The 20,164-nt window shown below is 41.8% G+C and overlaps 1 protein-coding gene across 5 annotated transcripts in view; it reads right to left on the bottom strand.

Annotated features, from left to right (window-relative positions):
• NCOA6 (nuclear receptor coactivator 6) overlaps positions 1-20,164 on the bottom strand; it is a 108,323-nt gene that overhangs the window by 16,269 nt on the left and 71,890 nt on the right. For 3 of the 5 annotated variants that reach the window (XM_044263186.1, XM_044263188.1, XM_044263187.1), the window contains 6 exons: positions 19,077-19,205; positions 17,512-18,390; positions 15,334-15,480; positions 10,683-11,799; positions 7,957-8,078; positions 1,579-4,563 (listed from right to left, as the gene is read on the bottom strand). In XM_044263186.1, the coding sequence (XP_044119121.1) occupies positions 1,579-4,563; positions 7,957-8,078; positions 10,683-11,799; positions 15,334-15,480; positions 17,512-18,390; positions 19,077-19,205 (5,379 nt within the window). The remainder of the gene's footprint in view (positions 1-1,578; positions 4,564-7,956; positions 8,079-10,682; positions 11,800-15,333; positions 15,481-17,511; positions 18,391-19,076; positions 19,206-20,164) is intronic. The other 2 variants (XM_044263189.1, XM_044263190.1) reach the window with 2 other exon arrangements.

Here is a 20,164-nt window from a genome sequence, read left to right as displayed (position 1 = left end):
GGAAAGTTCCCTGAAAGGAAGTACAATAGAAACACTTAATAGCAGAAAATATGTTTAAATCACACCAGGTTTCTTCAATCTTAGGGGTTACCTACCTCCACAGAACTAGACCAGAAACCTAGAACCCCCAGACCTGTCTCTGTCTCCGGTAAGGGCAGTGAACTCAAGGGCCTTTATCCCTCCTTGCATCCATCTCCAGCATTGAAGTAAAGAGGCAGAGAGAAGGAGAATTAACCTTTCCAAAGCTCTCAGTGAGGTGGTGTGCTGGCCACTTTATGCTAAGTGCTCTCTTTGTATCTGTATAAATTTGGGGAGTAGGAATTATAGCCTCCATTTTACAGGCTTACAAGAAGTTAAGGAATTTATCCAACTGTGATTGGTAACCAGTGGGACTAGACTTTGAACTCTGATCACACCCTGAAGCTTGTATTCTTTCTGCCTCTCCATGTAGGTGCTTACCACTCAAAAATTTTTAGCTGCATTAAACAAGACAGGCACTATTTGCTGGCCTAGGATGTAAGTAAAGGTCTTTCTTAGCTTTGGCAGTGTGTGACTGGCTCCACTCTGTGGAAACAGAGTTTCTATACCGTTTAAGCCTCACAGAAGAAGGAACATGTATATATGAGAGAGAGAGTGTGAAGGGAGGAGGGGAGTTTTAAGGACACCAATGCTCCCATCATATGCCAACCTTAACAGTACATAAGAAATAATCTAGATATACACAAATTGGAATGGTCTAATTTACAAAGAGACTGCATCAAAGAGAAATCGGTAATAACAATTATTTACATTTATTGATTACTATATTCTGTGCTAAGCATATTATATTATCTCGCTGAATTCTTACAACTATTGTCTCCATATTACAAAGAAGAAAACTCAAGTTTGGAGTAGTCAAGTAACTTGCCTAAACGCACAGAGCTGGTAAATGCAGGCGCTGTGATACTAACTTAAGCCTGTCTCTCAACCACTTTGCATCTCCTTTGTCTATTAATAATCATGAAACCTGGGTTTTTGTAAAACTCTCCTCTGGAGTAGCCAGTCAGAAGGAACAGTCTCTGGGACAGAGCACAATGAGGAAGAGGCCATGAGAACCTGCTCTGAAACTGTCCAGAGCCAGTCATTATCACAGTAAGGCGAACTTGCAGAAGCTGCTATTCACCTTTAAGGGACAACGTTAAACTGAAGGTTCACAGTATAGCCTCTAAACAGATACTGAACTCTGAGCTTCAAGCCTCTCACCCACAGAATGGGGTCAGGGCAACTGACATGATTGGTATGAAGATGATGTGAGATAACGTGTGTAAAGACCCTTCCTCGTAAAATGCAAACTTTATGCAAATGAAAGGCCTATCCCTATTTCAGGAGCTGAGAGAGAACCATGTTGATGAATATAAACTTAACATGGGTATGGGTCTTAAAGTATGTTCCCCAATGTACTTCCAATAAATAAAACTCCCACTATTGCCATCTAGCCCATTCTTCTTCCTCCAAGTAAAAAGAAGTCATGCTTTCTTTTGTGGGATAGGTCATCAAAAAACTGACACGAGGAGATGATGCCAGGTCCCAAGTACATACCTATGCTGGGCAGAAGCTCTGGATGGGATCCCACCTTCTCCTCCACTAGGCCACCTGCAAGTGGCTCAGATGTTATGCCAACATGATTGTTTTTTGTGGCCGGCGCCGCAGAGATGAGCTCAGAGGGTACCAAAGTGGTTACTATTGAGCGTACACTGGTGGGGAGAGTACCGCCAGGTAAGCTGGGTCCTGCTGAGGTGGAGCCCGGGCCCACAGGGCTAGAGGTCATTTTTAGCAGAGTGGGTGCTGGGGGTGTTGGGGTTTTACTGTCCAGCTCTGTGGATAACTGCTCTGTTCCCATGAGCCCTGGAGTTGTGGTCTCTAGCCCTTGGCCTTCAGTCTCTCCATCTGCACCATACTGCTCTTCCCCTTTCTCAAGAGAGCCTGTAACTTTCTTACATGCCTTGGTAAGCAATATCTGGCCGATTTTGTCCACTTTTCCTTTGCCCTTACCAGATGAGACTGGGCTTCGCCGGTTGACAGAGGAGCCTGGACTATTGGTCAAAAGGGGAGAAACCATTGCGGTTGACTGTGAAGAGGGCAGAGTGCTCTGATCTGCTGAGGTGCTCACCTGAGGACTAGCCTCATCTGGATTCAATTCTTTCACTTGCTGGACAGGGGGGTGAGGAGGGACAACCGGAGAAGTGGTACAAGGCGGGGAAGGAAGCTGAACAGGGGTGGCTCGTGAGTTAAGGACTAAGGGTCGACCAGTCTGTATAGTGGGAGCAGTACTACTGGAAGGGGCATTAGGCGGTACAGGAGCAGACGAAAATTTTATGTTCTGAGGTATGTGTAAAGGGCCAACAACTGCAACGGAGGGAGGCATCAAGCCGGAGTTGGTTGTCAGTGGGGCTGCAGGAATTGTGCTTGGCTGTGATCCTTTCATAACCTGAATTATTGAGGATGAATTGATAAAGACAGGTGTGATGAACTGAGGCCGGGCATTGGACTGAGCAGCTGACTGTCCCTCAGAAACCATAACCTTGCTGCCCACATTGGGCATTGTGACAACTGTTGACATCAGCGCAGACTGCAGGTGAGTTGGCAGAGCTGCTGATGTGTTAGCTGAAGTTGTGATAGGATTGGAAGTTACAAAAACAGTTATCTGATTTGGGGGCAAGGGAGTGGAGATGGAGGAAGAGCTGACAGGTCTTGACATTACTGGAGGGATGCTTGGTGCAACATTAGAACTGACCTCACTCAATTCTGGATGCACAAGGGTTGAACACGGCTCATTAGTATGAGGTAAATTTAGGGAATTAGAGGGTTCTTTAGAAGAAGACGGATCCTGCAGTGTGGGAATGACAGATGCTTTTTTCAGGTCCTCCCCAGAAACTACTGGAGGTGTTACTTCCAGATCTGTAAGCCCAGGGGGTTTAATGGTCACGTTAGGAGCTCCAGAGTTGTCAAGAAGTTGACTTAACGATGTCGGTGCTTCCCTCATAGCAGGAGACACCAAATTTTTGTTCTCTTCAACACTGGGCAGTTTGTTAGGATCCGGAGGTTGCCCATCCTTTTTAGATTGATCTTCAGGGACAACCATTTTAACTTCTTGGGCAGGGACTGCTTTGAGCTCAATGTTTACCTGCTCCTTCCTACCCTGGGAATTCTGGCAATCGCTGTCCTGAGGCACATTCAAGCTCTCCTTGTTATCCTCGAGAACACCCGCCACTGCAGCCACAGGCATGGTAGGATTCTGAGGATTCAGCCCGCTGTTGTTAGGGAAGCTCCCAGGTATAGGGGCATTGGCCAAAGGAGTGGGACTGGCCAATACGTTTCTTGGCAACTCCACATTTTGCAACAGGGTTGTGTTTGTTTGAGAGGCCAGAGTAAGTTTAGGGGTTTTTGAATTTTGTCTCCCAGGACTTGGGGTGGTTTTCCTACTGGACCCAGGGCTAGACCTGCGGCTGTTGCTTGGACTAGCCCGTTTTGTTGCTCCAGAATTAGACTGCTTTCCAGAATTCACCACCACAGACTCTAATTTGTGAGTTTGGGGGGCAGCAAAATTGGAAGGATTATTCATGGTAAGATTTGAAGGTGCCTGCCCAATGGCCTTTAAAGTTGTTGGATTTAGGCCCTGTTGATCAAAGCCCCTGTTTAAATTTGGCCTAGGAGGTAAAGGAATATTAATCTGTGGGGGGAAGAGTCCTGCTATGGAGGCATTGAGTCTTTCTGGTGACAGACTGATTTCTGAAGGTTCTGTGCTGGGAGGGCGATTGTTGGGTGTCTGAGGATAGTAGGGTCTGGGGCTGGCTCTGTTTGGTGTTTTAGGCCTAGATGTCTGGGCTGGAGCAGCCACATTTGGAAAATGGTGGCCATGGGAGCTGGGCAGGGAATTTACAGGTGGTTGCTGGGGAGTTGCTCCTTGAGTTGCTGAAAGGGGCGATGGCCCAGGTTTTGGCCCTGTCATCATTAACTGATTTTGAGAAACTACTAAATGTGAAGGCATGTTGTTTGGGCCTCCTGAGACAGATGGTACTTCATTGCCACTTGCTTCAGGAAGTGAGGACATCTCTCCCAGCGGTGAGCTAGAAGGATTCTGGGGGTTCTCCTGGTATACCATTTTCCTTGAACTGCTTCCCAAAGGAGTATTCACAGGCATTGGCATTCTCTGTTTATCAGGTGATGGTGGCACGGAAGCAGGTCCTTGCAGACTGACCATAACAGGCACACTGCCACTCTGCTGCATGGGCATTCTCTGGGAGTCTGGGTTCAGGGGGCCCCGTGGCGGGTGGACACTCTGGGAGACTGGAAGCCTAACTGATTTGGGGTCCTGCTGCATCATGAGCATCATCATCATCTGCTGCTGCTGCTGCTGCTGCTGCTGCGACTGCGGCTGACTGGGAGGCGGTGGCTGCTGTGGCGGTGGCGGCAGCTGTGGCTGTGGCTGCTGCTGTGGTGGCTGTGGTGGGGCTGCCACATGCTGCATGAGCGGAGGAGGCATCTGCTGAAGTGGCCTCTGTTCAACTGGTTGAGAAGGATAACCTAAAACAAGCCCCCAAAATCAGGGAAGTTAGATTTTCGGCAAGAAAAGCTCTGCTACCTGTAGAGTACCGCCGGGCACTGCTCGTCTAGGCAGCCCGGACCGTGCACCAACAGCTCAGGCAGGCCCACTCCCAGGGTGGGGGGCAGCTCCTCATTATCTGACAGAGCAAAGGGCACACTGCTGAAGGAAACAAAAAGCGAAGCATCAAGAACCTGCAGCTCCTTAGTCTTCAGGGTGTGAATGAGCTACTACTGCACCATGACTCTGACAGACAGACACTGGGTGCTGTGTGCTCAATGTGGCCGAGTCTGTCCCGAACACTCATTTGGAGAAAATGAGAACAATTCCCATCGACAGCAAGGAGCTGAGCACCCAGCACTGGGCTCTCACGTGGTCATAATAAATATGCCACTGTCCTTGTGAATGAGCCAAGGCATTTAGGATTCACTTTTTCTGTTATCACTGACTAATTTTTTTAAGGCTAGATTTTGTGAAAACGCCAGCACCAAAGAGTCTTTTTATTCTTTCAACAGAAGTAAAACAGAAAATGTAAGGATTCAATTCCTTAAGAGAGATTTAAAATTACTCCAGTCTACTGGCTTCTCTGTATACCATGCTGCATCCTTCAGGCTCAATCCTTTGGGGGAACCCAACTGAATTTAAGTGCCCCTCTGAAGTAAATCAGTTTACTAAATAGTAGGAGCTCATGGAAACTGAAAATCAACTGAAGGCTCGAAGTTTTTTAAATGGATATTAATTTCCATTTACTTTCTTACATGTTAAAACTCTATTTGGAGAAATATTTTCTATGAATGCACAATGGGAGAATAAGCAAGCCAGAAGCATTGCCCTTAGGAATAAAAATAATTTCGGGAAAAGAATCTGGGGGATAATGCCTTATAGATTTCCAGAAGGCAAGAGGTCAAATAATTCTTTTATGAAGATTTCACTTGGCATTTTAGAACCAAAGCCTTACACGATCAGCAGAAAAGAAAAAATTATTAACCGGGAATAAAGGTGATTCTATGGGAAAAAGTGAGGTTATAGCTGGGATACAATTTCAAAAACTAGATTTATTCAATTGTTGCATGAAAAATACATATGGAAAGTTTTAAGAAGGTGCAGGAATAAGAACATTTGGCTCTCGCAGTCGGCAGAAACGATGATTCAAGATTTTCACAGAGCAGCTATCAAATGCTGCTGATCCACAGAGTCAGACCCTATGGTCCATACCTGATCAATGTCTTCAGGCCAAAGATTTCCATGGCACCAATGAATACAATGTGCTGAATTCAGTTTTGAAGATTTTTTTAAAAATCCTTTTCTATTTTAGGTCCAAGTAACTTTTTTACATTTATGGAGCCAATAATATATGGCATTTCTGCAGGTTTAACTTGGGTTCCCATATTAAAATTGTCATTTCTGTAGAAGTCCATTTTTGTTGGGCTATGATACAAATGTCTTTTATCTTTCAATCAGCCCACTAGGCAGCACAGTGAATACCAAAAAGAGCAGAACAGGTAATACAGCAGCCTCTCAAAAGTAATAGCTGAGGGCATGGCTGTTATAAAGGTTCCAGCAGCTGGAGGTAACAGTCCAAAGGGCACTAACGCTAAGACAGACTGGAGCTGCCATGACAGAATGGTGGAGAAGGAAAGCCAGAGCACACATGGTATCCATAACATAACCAAATGCCCTATTTATTCGTCAAGGGATGCAAATTCATATGCCTTTAGGCAACAGGCCAGTAAGTGAAGAAGAGAAGTGGTGTGGTGTAAGACACTAGTAGTACTGTGGACAGATCCAAACTGATCAGAATGGCTATTTTGTCTAAAGGCATTTAAATTGGAGCTTTTTTGTTTGGTTTAAGACACTGCATGACAATTCAAAGACATAATAGGTCAAATTTAGCCTATAAGTTTCTAGTTTACAAACTATGGAAAAGAAGCAATATGAGTGTAAGGATCCCTGGGATTCACATGAGAAGAACTCAGGTATGTCTGAGGGAAGAAAGGACCTTCCTCTTCATAATGCCTTCTGGATACACCTGTCAAGACAGGTGACCTACCCATCTCAACTGTGTGCCCATACAATTTGTAATAAATACCACGAAGTAATGACATCATGATGTATTTACTTCTTTTTTTTGATTCATTTTTAAAATACATAAATTAAGGGTAGATTGAAGTTTATTGCCCAAATAATGTCATTCTCACTTACATGCCAAAATGGTGTAATAACTAGTGAGGAAAAAACAAAACATAATCCTTTGTATACACAGGGGAGAGTGACCTAAGTATAACAGGCTTGTTTGTCTTTAACTGGGTCACAGGGGAATATGGTTACAAATCACTGCTCAGGCCAACAGTAACAAGTATAGAGATACTATGGCAGCTGGCCTTTAGTTCTTCTATAACACCTAAGTTGGAACAAATGAATTTCTGGAGCTTTTTTTTTTTTTTCAACATTTAGAGGATAATATTATTTTATAGTCAGAAAGGGGAATAACACAGAGGGCTTCAATAATACTGACCCTATTTATTATTCAGTTGGGTGGTAGGTATATAAGTGTCTTTTTTTATTACTCTCATATAGATTTTATGCTTAAAGATTCTTAATAAAACTGCTATAAAAAAATCTTATTGTAAACCTGTTCTTTGCTTCAAGAAAACCCTAGCAGGAAAGGCTGCAAGAAAGGCAGGCAAGCAGGATTAGAGTGAAAACATCTTTCCATTTAATCTTAAATCTGTTTTGATGCCAACTAGAACCTTGATACTGACAAGAATAAAGAGACACTTGACATTTCAGTCTGATTTTATGAGGGCTTAAAATAATGAAGACTAATCTAAGCAGTATATATACAGTTGACCCTTGAACAATGTGGGGGTTAGCAACACTAACCCCCCAAGGCAATTAAAAAATCCACATATAACTTTGACTCCCCCAAAACTTAAATACTAATAGCCTACTGGCTGTCTGGAAGCCCTACTGATAACATAAATAATCCATTAACATGTATTTTGTGTTATACGTATTATATACTGTATTCTTACAGTAAAGTCAGCTAGAGAAAAAATGTTAGTAAGAAAGTAAGAAAGAGAGAATACCTTTACAGTACTGTATTTATTGAAAAAATTTCTATGTAAGTAGACCCATCCATTTCAAACATGTTGTTTCAGGGTCAACTGTATATACCACATATATACACAAGCTTCAGAAGTTATGTTTGAAATTTTCACTTACTATCAAGGCAAAGTTTCCAAATATTAGATACATTTTATCTCTAAAGAAGCCTAGTTAGGAGACAAAATAAAATACTATTGTTTCCTTGAAACTTTGTACTGCTGTATAAATGATGAAAAGTATATAATCTTTAGCTAACATTTTATCACCTGGTGGTCGGTTTGAAAACTCTGTCAGTTTAGGGCCCGAGTTGTCCAAGTTAATTCCTTGTTCTCCTGGCAATGGCTGCTGATCGGCCTCTTCCAGCCCAGCTGGGCGAGTATCTGGGGTACTAAAAAATAAATTACACATTTGACAGTAAGTTGCGTAGTTTATACCATGAAACTAGCTTAACCTCTCCCATATTTCTGAAGAAGTAATATCTGTTTGCATTACCATCCTTATCAGTACATACATCTCTCTAGTCTGATAAAATAGTCAATATTTGGCATAAAAATAATCCAGCAATTTCATTACATAAAATCTACTTAACCTAATAGTATGGCCATTTATTCGAAGTGCTTTCTTCAAATTTCTGACATGATTTTCATGTAATCATTCATCCTTCAGATGTTTTAAGACCTGATCATAGTTTGCACTATCAGCATTATAAAGCACTATTTTTGTGAAACCACACTATCTTTGGTGTAGTTATCAAGGTCAGTTGGGGAGTCCAGATTATTTCTTTTGTGCGGATAATTCATAACACCTTGCAAAAGTTGTAGGCTGGCTGATAAAAATGGTATTCGGAGAATAAAGAAAAATGGAGAATACTAAAACAAAGCTAATTAATTCTGCTAAATGAGTATTTGCAGACATCCCCATTAGCTTTGGGATGCTTTCATTTTTACCTGGTTGTAACTCAGAATTTCTAGTGGGGAAAAAGAAATGAAAAAAATGTTATTACCAACAACCAAATTCCCAAAGAACCGGCAGCTCATATCCATTTGGTTTGGAATCTTACTCCTAGCTGCACCTTTCTTCCTTATCTTTAGCTTCCCTTTGCTCTGATGTCAGTCACCACTTTTAGGCAGTATTTGATCTCATTATATTCTGTGCAGTTTCTAAGTCTCACCTTAAATTCATTTTAAAAAGTTCTAGCACATGGAAATTTAGAATGCGAAGCAGGTCCTTAGCACATCCAGGTGGCTGTATCAATTTGTTTGTTCTATAACTTCCCCCTCACTTCAGATTGTAAGGATTCTGTAGGTCTCTTTGCTTACATGGAACTGCACTGCTAAAAAAAATTATCAGATATCTGATCCAGCCACCTCATGTTATGGACGAGAAACAAAGGCCCAGAGAGGTGTAAGAGGCCCATAGTTCCACAGTGAGCTACTGGTAGAGTTAGGAGCAGGTGCTCTTCCTATTATACATACTGACTCCCTTTCCTAGAAGCCCTGATGCTATATAAGGGCCTTTTCACAATTTCTGGCTTCAAGAATTAGCAATCCCTCGGGGCTGATGAAGACAGCAAGAATGCGTACTAAAGGCAACCGAATAACCTTGCAATTTTACTCTTAGACTACTGGGAGGAATAAATACCCTCCCAGTGTAGCAGGTTGATAGCCGTAAAGAATTTAACTTAGAGTTACTGGAAAAATTAGATAATTGAAGGTCTTATTAGGTCTGAATTCAGGAAAATATAGTTTGTTAATATACAGTTATAGACTTTTAGAAGATTTAAGAGGCAGCAAGTGAGCATGGTGTAATATTGGAGTAAAGTCAAAGAAATATTGTGGGAAGGCATGGAGACAGTCTGTTTTACTTTGAACATTCATGGCTATTTAACTAAAAATTGCCTATTCTACAGTTCTAGCAATTTGTTTTGATTAACCAATTTTTACAACTGTTAGTCACTATTCCCTATTAACAAATGTCTCTGAATTCTAATTTTATGATTTAAGGCAGAAAACCCAGTTTAATCAATACTCCTTCTGGAAACATTTTATCAAAGCCAAAAATGTGATTATTAACTTAGTTTCAAGACATGCCACACAAATTAATTTTTCTTCCTGCTGTGATCTTGTGAAAGAACTCACCCGGAGAAACTTAAAGGGTAACAAATTTAAAACGTCCAACCAACGTAAAATGAGGTTTTAAGCTTCTATGGATGATGGGAAGCCTTTTAAGGAAAGGCATTTGTACAGAAAAACTATTTCTCTCTCTTTTTTTTTTTTCCTTACAGTAGGCTCCATGCCCAGCACAGAGCCCAACACAAGGCTTGAACTCACAAGCCCGAGATCAAAACCTGATTTGAGATCAAGAATCAGATGCTTAAATGACTGAGCCACCCAGGCACCCCCGAAAAACTATTTCTATTTGAGACAGCGAGGAATCTCCATAAATTGTTTATATCTCTAAAACACACATGGACTTTCTGTCTCCCCAACAGCCATTAATAGCCTGAACTGCTTTGTGGAGGTACAATACGGTAGCACTGGCTACTTTTCAGTGTCTATATTCCACAATCCCCCTAAGACTATAGACTTAAGAGACATTTATCAGTCAATTGCAATATATAAACCATGTCTGAATCCTTATATGAACAAACTATAAAAAAAAGAATTAAGATAGAGAAATTTGAACATTGTCCAAATATGTGAGAATATGAAGTACTGGTTTTTCTACACGTTAATGGTATAGTGTATTCATTAAAAAAAAAAACCAAAAACCAAAACCAACCATCCTTATCTTTCAGAGATACATAGTACTGAAATATTTACAGTCAAATCAAAAAGGTAATGGGGAAATGAAGGCAAGATAGGCTATGAATTGATAATTGTTGAAGCAGAGGAATTTCATACTGTTCTAATTTTATATACGTTTAAAATTTTCCATCAAGTAAGTCCACATAGAAATAAATAAGATTTGAGGTGAAACTACCACAACCTACTTTAGATCTTGCTGACTATTTTTCTTCTTCCGAGGGGGTTTCTTCTTCTTCGGTTTATTTGCGTTGGTATTATTTTGCTTATTGTTTACCCCAAAATGGCCCGCAGAGATGTCACTCTGCAGTAAGTTGACCAACAATGGGCTTGTCAGTGTGACATCCTTATTGACTGGGAAGCCTGGATTCTGACCACAAGACATCTGATTTCCATTGGGTGTTCCACTGAAAGGTGCATTGAAAGGCATCCCGTGGCCCGAGAAGTGGTTTCCCGACGCACTGTTTCCCTGCATGGCCTGCACGTGGGGGGGAACCATGTTGCTTTGTTGCATGCTAACATCAGGCATCATCTGAGACAAACTGACATCGTTGTTTGCTGTAGTAGCAGGATCACCATGCTGCTGGGCCAAGTGTGGGCTGGGTCCTGGTGGTCGCAAGACCTGCCCCTGAATCCCCATAACCTGAGATGGACTGTTGTTCACGGGCCCTTGCTGTGGCAGCATCTGTCCTGATATCTGTCCCGTAAACTGCACCATGTTTCCTTGCATGTTTGGAGTTGGTCCCCTCATTATCTGTGCTGGTCCCGGCATGACATTGGCTTGGTTCTGAGTGTTAAATTGCTGCTTATTCCCCTGCATCTGATTGGTCATTATCTGCTCTATCATTGGGTTCTGTTGGAGTAAAACTTGGCCCTGAGGCCCCATCATCTGGTTATGTGGTGCCATCATTTGTGGGCCCTGCTGGGGAAGAATCTGCTTGGGTGGGGTCATCCTTTGAGGCGAGGGCCCAAGATTTTGGCTTTGAGGGTTCACCATCATCTGGCCCTGAGGCATAAGCTGGGCCCTTGAAAGGATCATAGGGTTCTGAGGGTTCAAGGTTCCTTGTTGCTGGACCATCTGGCCCTGGGAGGGCACAATCTGCTGGTGCATGCTCATCAGCTGAGATGGTGGGCCCTGCTGAGGCTGGCCTTGCATGTTGCCCAGGTTCACCTGAGGAACCCCAGAACTACCAGCCTGCTGGCTGTTCATGTTGCCATGAATTCCCATGAGGCTGGGCTGCATCATATTGGGTGGCCCGTGGGACACCTGCATCTGGTTTTGAGGAGGACCAGCTCCTTGTCCACCTAAAAAGAGAAAAAGAAAGGACAGTTTCAAAAAGAAATAGTCTTATCTTATTAAGATACTCAAATTATTAATTGGAAAAACACTGATCACCCACATGTCCACTGACCAACAAAAACAAATATGCTGGGCTTCACATATTTTCTGTGGCTTTTCTTATTTTTTTTTTTTAATTTAGTGAGTGAGATTCATTTATTTGAGAGAGAGAGAGTGAGGGAGAGAGAGAGATGGCAAGAGGGAGGGGCAGAGAGAGAGGGAGAGAGAATCTCAAGCAGACTCCCTGCTGACCTCAGAACCCAATGTGGGGCTCAATCCCAGGACCCTGAGATCATTACCTAAGCTGTAATCAAAAGTCGGATGCTCAACGACCTGAACCATCTGTGGCTTTTCTAAGTATGGAGTGATGACTTTGGAATGATTGTTTACATTCCCAATGACCATACAAGAGAAGGGGAAATTGTTTCTTTACTCCTATTTGTTACCTTAAAGATAAGATTACTCTTTTCAGATTAAACAGAAAGGCAGCTTCTCATTATTTAAAAATGATATGTAGCTACTTTAAGGTGAAAAAAAATTAATGAAAAGTACTGTAGGCTAGTGAAATAAGCTCTGCTTTAGAGAAGTCCAGGAAACAACAAATGTGATGCATTCTCTAGGGAAAATCTTGACAATATTGAGAAGATATTTAAAAAAATGCTTCTTGGAAAATGAATGACTCTCAAAGATTATGTGTGGCGTATCTGGATGCTGTACATGAAAAGAAAGAACACTTAATACCTCCTGAGGACAGGTCTTCTCTGCCCCAATGTGGTAATATTATTATTTTTTAAAAGATTTTACTTATTTATTTGAAAGAGACTGACAGAGCAGGAACGGGGAGGAGAAGGAGAAACAGGCTCCCACTGAGCAGGGAGCCCAATGCGGGGCTCGATCCCAGGACCCTGAGATCATGACCTGAGCCAAAGACAGAGACTTAACCCACTGAGCCACCCAGGTGCCCCAGGTAAAAATTATTTAATCTTGACCTGGAAGCTGGGACTCAACTGACAGACAACCCAGAAGCTGCAGACAGTGAACAATTAACAAGGGATATTAAAACTTCACTGACCCTCCCCTGTGGCAGTCCCTGATGGATCATATGGGACATGTCCTAGTCATCTTGGTTATTTCTAATTTAGACAAGGACACTGCAGCTGACTTTGCTGCAGTGTTTACTTATTGCTGAGTCTTTGGGATCTTCCTATAGTTGCCTGCAGTATATCCCCCTTTTTACTGAATAATCCTCTAGAGTATTTTATCTCTCTTTTCTTTATAACTTTTAAGTGTGGACTAGAAAGTGGCAGCCATATGAAGTTATGAGACCAGTCCATGCACCAGCCAGGGAGACACAGGATGAACTCTACCTTGTTCATATTACCTAGAGTTTTTCTGAATCCCAAAGATTTTCTAAACTAGCCTTGTAAACTCTTTTAAAAAATGTTTTTGTTTTATTTTTATTTTTGAGAGAGAGATAATGGTGGTAGGTACAGAGGGAGGGAGAGAATCCCAAGCAGGCTCCACGTCCAGCACAGAGCTGGACATGGGGCTCAATCCCATAATGTAAGCAAAATCAAGAGTCAGATGTTTAACTGACTGAGTCACCCAAGTGCCCGTGGCCTTATAAACTCTTAACTTGAACCCCGTGACCACTGTATATACCATACACACTGAAAATACCAGTGTATAGTCATTTGATCAATATTTATTTATTGAGCACCTAATATGTACAAGATACTTCTGGTGCTAAAGTAGTATCAGTAACAAGATAAATCACATCCCTGATTCCTTGGAGTTGGCAAGAGATAATAACAGAGACAAGCATTTTTTTCAGGAAGACGCTAATAAGAGAAAGTAGGGTAAGAGACAGGAGTAGAACTAGCTTAGGATAAATGGGGAAATCGGAAAAATACGTGCATGTAGAAGGCACCACATAAAAAGACAAAATAGCTGGCTTGGGTGAAAGAATTATGAATGATTTTATCACTGTTTTATAACCTCCTACAAAACTCATGAATTCACATAACTCAGGAATGCAGTTTTGCCATTAGAAGATAGGGAAAGTCAAGCAGTTTGCCTACACTTCTCTCACCCTTTACGAGGTAGTTTGAACTTCTAAAAAAAAAAATTAAGTTAGAACTTTCTTGCTCCTTAGTGATTTACAGTTAAAGTTGGAACCACTAACTAAATTAATTCCAAGTGGGGTTGGGGAGTTCTTCACAGAAACTATTTATGCTACCTCAGTCCAAACTGAGAAAGGATAAGATTAGTCATGTGGTACCTAAGTAACCAGGAACACGAAAGCTGGGCTATATAACACTGCTTTACAAATTCTTTTTAGCCATTACAAATTCTTTTTTAGCCATTTTTAGCTATTGTGTTCCATCCTATTTCCTCTCCAAAACTACTTATATACAATACACTGCTGGCATTAAATCTATGATTGATTGAAGTCTGGCCTTCAAACACTATATTGTAAACCAGAATTTAAACATTCTGCATAAACAAAGCTAATACGTACTACAGTTAGATTTAAAAAGTTGCAGTTCCTCCAAAATGCCATGTGCCTCTGTGCTTCTATACCTATAGTTTCCTTTGCCAGAAATGTCTTTTGCCCTTTTATTAACTTGGGAGCTGGAAAACTATGGCCCATGGGCCAAATCAACTGCCAGTTTCTAAATAAACAGTGCTTGGAACACTGCCATGCTGATTTGTCATATTGTTAATGGCTACTTTTGTGCTATGACAGCAGAGTTAAGTAGTTGCAATAGTGATTATATAATCTGGAAAGACTGAAATCTTTACTACCTGGAGTCCTTTACAGAAAAAAAACCATTGATCCCTGCTCAAACTCAGGTTTCATTTTTCTTTTCTTCTTCTTCTTCTTTTTTTTTTTCTTTAAGATTTTATTTATTTATTGGAAAGATACAGAGAGAGAGCTAAAGAGCACAAGTCAGGGAGAAGGACCAGCAGGCTCCCCGCAGAGCAGGGAGCCCAATGCGGGGCTCCATCCCAGGACCCTGGGATCATGACCTGAGCTAAAGGCAGATGCTTAACCGACTGCACCACCCAGGTGCCCCTCAAGTTCCATTTTCTTTCCGTAGGTGCTTGTAGGTTCCCAAGACATTGTACCTACATTTGCCGTATCAGTTATTGCCCTTTAAGAATAATTTTGGTTTGGGCACCTGGGTGGCTCAGTGGGTTAAAGCCTCTGCCTTCGGCTCAGGTCATGATCCTAGGGTCCTGGGATCGAGCCCCGCATCAGGCTCTCTGCTCAGCAGGGAGCCTGCTTCCTCCTCTCTCTCTGCTTGCCTCTCTGCCTACTTGTGATCTGTCTGTCAAATAAGTAAATAAAATTAAGAAAAAAAAAAAAAGAACAATTTTGAGATTAAGGGAAAGGGCCAGGATTTATACTTATCCGTATATTCTTATTGCCTATCACGGTTATCTAGCACACAATGCTCAATAAATGCTGGCCGAATAAAGCACAGAAAACAAACCTGCATGCTGGACATTTTGATTTGCTTGCAGCTGAGGGGCTCCTGAATTCCCAGGGGTGGTTGCTGTGGTCGAAGGCACCTGACCTTGCATAAAGTTCGGATTGGCCTGTCCTGCTGAGAAGCCAGGTGGGAGGCGTTTAGGCATTCCTTAATAGAAAACAATGAGTAAGGCAGTTACCTAGCAAATTTATACTCTTGCTTAGATGTGGAATGAATAAGGAAGGATGAGCTGCATGAAGTCTCCACTGGCTTAGCTTTCTCTGTCACACTGGTAGGATCTTTAATAATAAGGTTGGGAAAGATGGTTAAAAAAATCAACACAATCTCTTACATGAGCATTGTCAAAATGAAAAAGAAATACTAAAAAATTTACACTTAGAACATGCCAAGGAAGAGATGGCAATCTGCTCCCTAAATGTGATCTGAGGCCACGTCACAGCAAGGTTTAGGGCTCACTTTTCACTATAATACAACAGACCCCAAAACTTTACATACTTTAACATAGGCACCAAACGAATATGCTAAATTCGCTCATATTCAAACAAATTGATCAGAGATGCTATAAAACAAAGAGCTGGGTCCTGATACTAATGACAGGTGATTTTTTTTTTCCATTGAAGGAAATGGATGACAATCTCTTTCATGGAAATTTCCCCGAATATTGTGCTTATCTCTTGGGAAGAGACAGGAAATTAGAAACAATCCATAGGAGCTTCCAAGTGAGGCCATATTAAATTATCATCATGCCTTCCCCTTTTAAGGTTTGCTGTAATTCCAACAGCTATGGTACCAAAAGCCGTGCTCTAATGGAATCTTACGAACATATTACTTCCTCTTATAGGAAAGTTTAATTTCAGAAAACAGATCTGTAAGAAGGAGGATCTCAGAACCCACTCATTGTTTATAACACAGGCCTTGATGTGGCCAGATCACCTAAGTGAGCACATCATCTGCTCTATGAAAGCACCAAGACCTAAAGCTCACTTAAAAAATTTTGTATTAGTCCATTTATTTTTAAGGACCAAATTTCAATGTCCTGAAAACACTGCGTAAACAAATATGCACTTGTCCTTTCCTTAGCAGTGACAAGTCTCCATTTGCATACTTCCACTGTAATTAAATCAGTAATCACATTTGTAGGAGGGACTACCCCACTTCCACTGATCCAGAGCTAGAAGCCCAGAACAGTGAATTTGGAGCTGAAACATTCTTGCATTTTCTAAAAACTTCTTAGGATTCAAATATTATATCCTGCAAGTCAGCAAAATTAATTACAAGAGAGTGAAAAGACTGATGAGCAACTTAATTTCACCAGAAACTATGAGAACATGCCTTTGCTATGTTGCACTAAAGATGCAAGGGGTTTTTTCTGGGTAGGCAATGGGTGTCTTTTGGTGGGGACATGTTTATCAGATGACAGTATTACTGATACTCTCTATACCTTACTGAAAAGCCCCAAGCACATTCATGTGCACTAGATCAATGATTAATAAGAATAAATAATAAACATGGAGATGGATAAGTTTTACTGTAATCGTTTTACCTCTCACACATTAAGCTCCATTGCTTTTTCTTCATACAAGAGGCACCTTACAAAATAAATAAATAAATCTCCTTTAGGTATAACTGGTGGAATTCCCTCTCTAAGGAGCAGGCATTGGCATTATAAAATTATAAAAGTCAATGATTTCTGAACTTATTCCCCTTTAACACTTTAATCAAATTTAACAAATACCATGCTTACTACTTTACTAAGATTATCAAAATTGGAAACTTGAAGGGACTTTTCCCCAAAAGACCCTGTATTTATTTTTTCATTTTTGCTCTACTGCATACTCTTACTTTTTTTTCAACAGCTGAGAAATTTAAGTTAATACAATGCATGTTTCTTCTGGACATCTTAATTTATTAGTCCAAGATCAAGCAAAAATAATTTGAAAAACAAAATGGAAATCTCTATATTGAATTTTACCTGCATTTTTATCCAGAGGGCTAGCTTAAATGTAACCAGTAAGATGCTGCATAATGTATCAAGTTAACTAAGTTATATTAAGTGTCACCACTATATCCACAAAGCCAAAAAATTACATCCTCCCTCCATTAACTCTAAAGATTGAAGTTCTTTTAAGATCTATCTCCAGTAAATTTACCAACACAAATAGCTTCAGTGTTCCTCACCTCCTAGGCCTGGATGTAAACTCTGTGGCCCCTGGTTTGGTGGTTGCTGCTGCATCACCATGAAGTTAGGTGGCACATTTCCCTGTTGAACCATAGGATTCCGACCGGGAGAGCTGACAGGCTGCTGAAATCCCTGGGGAAGTGGGTTATTTTGAGGTGGCCTTGGTCCCATCTGCTGCTGAGTTTGGTTAACCGTTGGGGAGGATGCAGGGGATCCCTGCTGGAAGGAGGAGGGTGAGGAGGCAGGAGACTTGTTGGTGAGGTGGGGCTGCTGCAGGGGGGTTGGGACCCTGGAGGGCCCTCCCTGCAAGCTCTTCATCTGAGGAGCTGTGAACTGGCCTGGGTTGCTCATCTGAGGAAAGTTTGTATGGGCTTGTGAGGCCTGCTGGCTGCCAAAGGGATATGGAGGGGGAGGGTGGGAAGGTGTCTGTACCGTGGCTAAGGATGGTCTTGCCTGGAGTTGCTGTTGCATTGGGCCAGGCAAGGGAGCCTTCTTCCACCCTTGGCTTGCAGTCATTGCGCCCAGAGAACCCTGGGCTGGAGGAGGCTGAAGGGCTCCAGAAGGCAGCTGGTTCCAGCCTGGAGGAACAGGCACCTGAGTTGGGGCAGTAAACTGGGGTCGAATTCCCTGTGGCTGTTGCTGCTGATGTTGCTGTGGGGGTCTTGCCTGTAGCTGCTGCTGTTGCTGCTGCTGCTGTTGCTGCTGCTGCTGTTGCTGTTGCTGTTGCTGCTGCTGCTGCTGCAGCTGGGGAAAATTAGCTGGGTTCATTTGTCTGTTCACAGGGACAGGCTGCATTGGGTGGTGCGGGGGAGCTAAAGATCCTGAGGGGTGATTCTGCGGCTGTATATGGAGCCCAGAGAGGAGTGGATCCATTGCATCTGTTTAAAGACAGTTAACAAAGCAATAATTAAATTACTGCAACCTAGATCCTACAGCAGTAGTAAATCCCCTGGTTCCTTCAATGAGATGCTTGTGAGCACCTTCTATATGCAAAGCAACATAATAAGGTGACAGAAAGGTAAGTATTGTCTAGAAAGAGCTTATGGTTCAAAAGTGGGTAAAAGAGCTAAATATAAAATGTGGAGAGCAGTACTTTCCAAAGCATATCCTGGGGGAACTTCTTCAGTCATTAGCATTACAAGAAAACAAAATAAAATATAGTCAGTTAGGTTTGGGAAACAATTGAACCTAACCAGCTTAGAAGGGCTTCTTCACTGCAGGACTTCTAGTGTCTCCAAGAGGTTAACTGTGAATCTCTAAGAGGACGGATAAAGCATGAAGCATTTACGAAATTTATTACAGAATTCTCTGCCATGAAGTATCCTGCAGGACTATGTAGCTGAAGGAATGCATTTTTAGGAATGTTGGGTTATAATGGATAAGAGAATGAGAAATTTTTAGAGGAAATGATGACTTTTAGCTTGAAGACATAGTGGAGCTTTCATAAAGAAGGTGGCATTTAAGTTGGGCAGTTAAGAACTTGATATCCAAGATAGCTGAATTTTGTAATGATCTCTGCAAAGAGTTCCAGCCTCTTCAAACCACAAAGACTGGAGGTCATTACCTGACTGAGAAGCAGGGCGAGGAGTCCTGGGCTGCAGCTCTGAATTGGGGGCTGGTGCCATCATGGAAGATGACACATTTACATTCTGTGGGATCATAACAGTGGCAGGGCTCGTCATCCTTATTAATCCTGAAGGAAAAAGAAAATCCCTAGAATAGAGTACTGGAATTGGTACAACGTTTGTTTTTAAATAAAATATTTCAAGAATGTAAAAAGATACAGAAAATTTCTGTACCCATCATCTACTTTGTTAACATCTCCCCCATTCCCTTCAGATACGTAAGTAGATACAGCAGAAGCCCCCTACCTCTTCCCAATCTCATTCTATTCCCTCTCTCTTACCTTTTAATTGGGATTAATAGTTCCATGCATGTTTATCTTTATTACATATGTAGGTAAACTGCACAGCATTTTTTGTACGCTTTTAATCTCTGTGTAAGTGGCATCATACTCTGTCTTCTTCAGTTTCCTTTTCCCCTTAATATTACGTTCTGAGGGTGCCTGGGTGGCTCAGTGGGTTAAGCCGCTGCCTTCGGCTCAGGTCATGATCTCAGGGTCCTGGGATCGAGTCCCGCATCGGGCTCTCTGCTCAGCAGGGAGCCTGCTTCCTCCTCTCTCTCTCTGCCTGCCTCTCTGCCTACTTGTAATCTCTCTCTGTCAAATAAATAAATAAAATATTAAAAAAAAATTACGTTCTGAGATCCATCCATCTTGACTGCTATAATAGTGATCCATTTTATGGAACGCATACATTCATTCTGCTAATGAACAGTTAAGGTTCTCCCTCCCCAACCCCAATTTTCATTCTTACAATTATGCAGTGTCATGTATTCTTGTGGACATGTCTTCAGACTATATACTCCGAATTCCTAGGTTTTAAGTATAAAGCATCTTCTATTTTACTAGATATTGGCAAACTGCTCTCAAAAACGGTTACACCAGGGATGCCTGGCAGGCTCAGTGGGAAGAGTGTGAGATTCCAGATCTCAGGGTTGTGAGTTCAAGCTCCATGGGGTGGGTGCAGAGATTTTTTAAAAATAAATAAACTTTAAAAAGAGTGGGGAAAAAAAGCGATTATGTGAATTTAT

The sequence above is a fragment of the Neovison vison genome, chromosome 8 (assembly GCF_020171115.1).
Source record: "Neovison vison isolate M4711 chromosome 8, ASM_NN_V1, whole genome shotgun sequence".
NCBI lineage: Eukaryota > Metazoa > Chordata > Mammalia > Carnivora > Mustelidae > Neogale > Neogale vison.
This window is presented reverse-complemented; position numbering and strand designations above follow the sequence as displayed.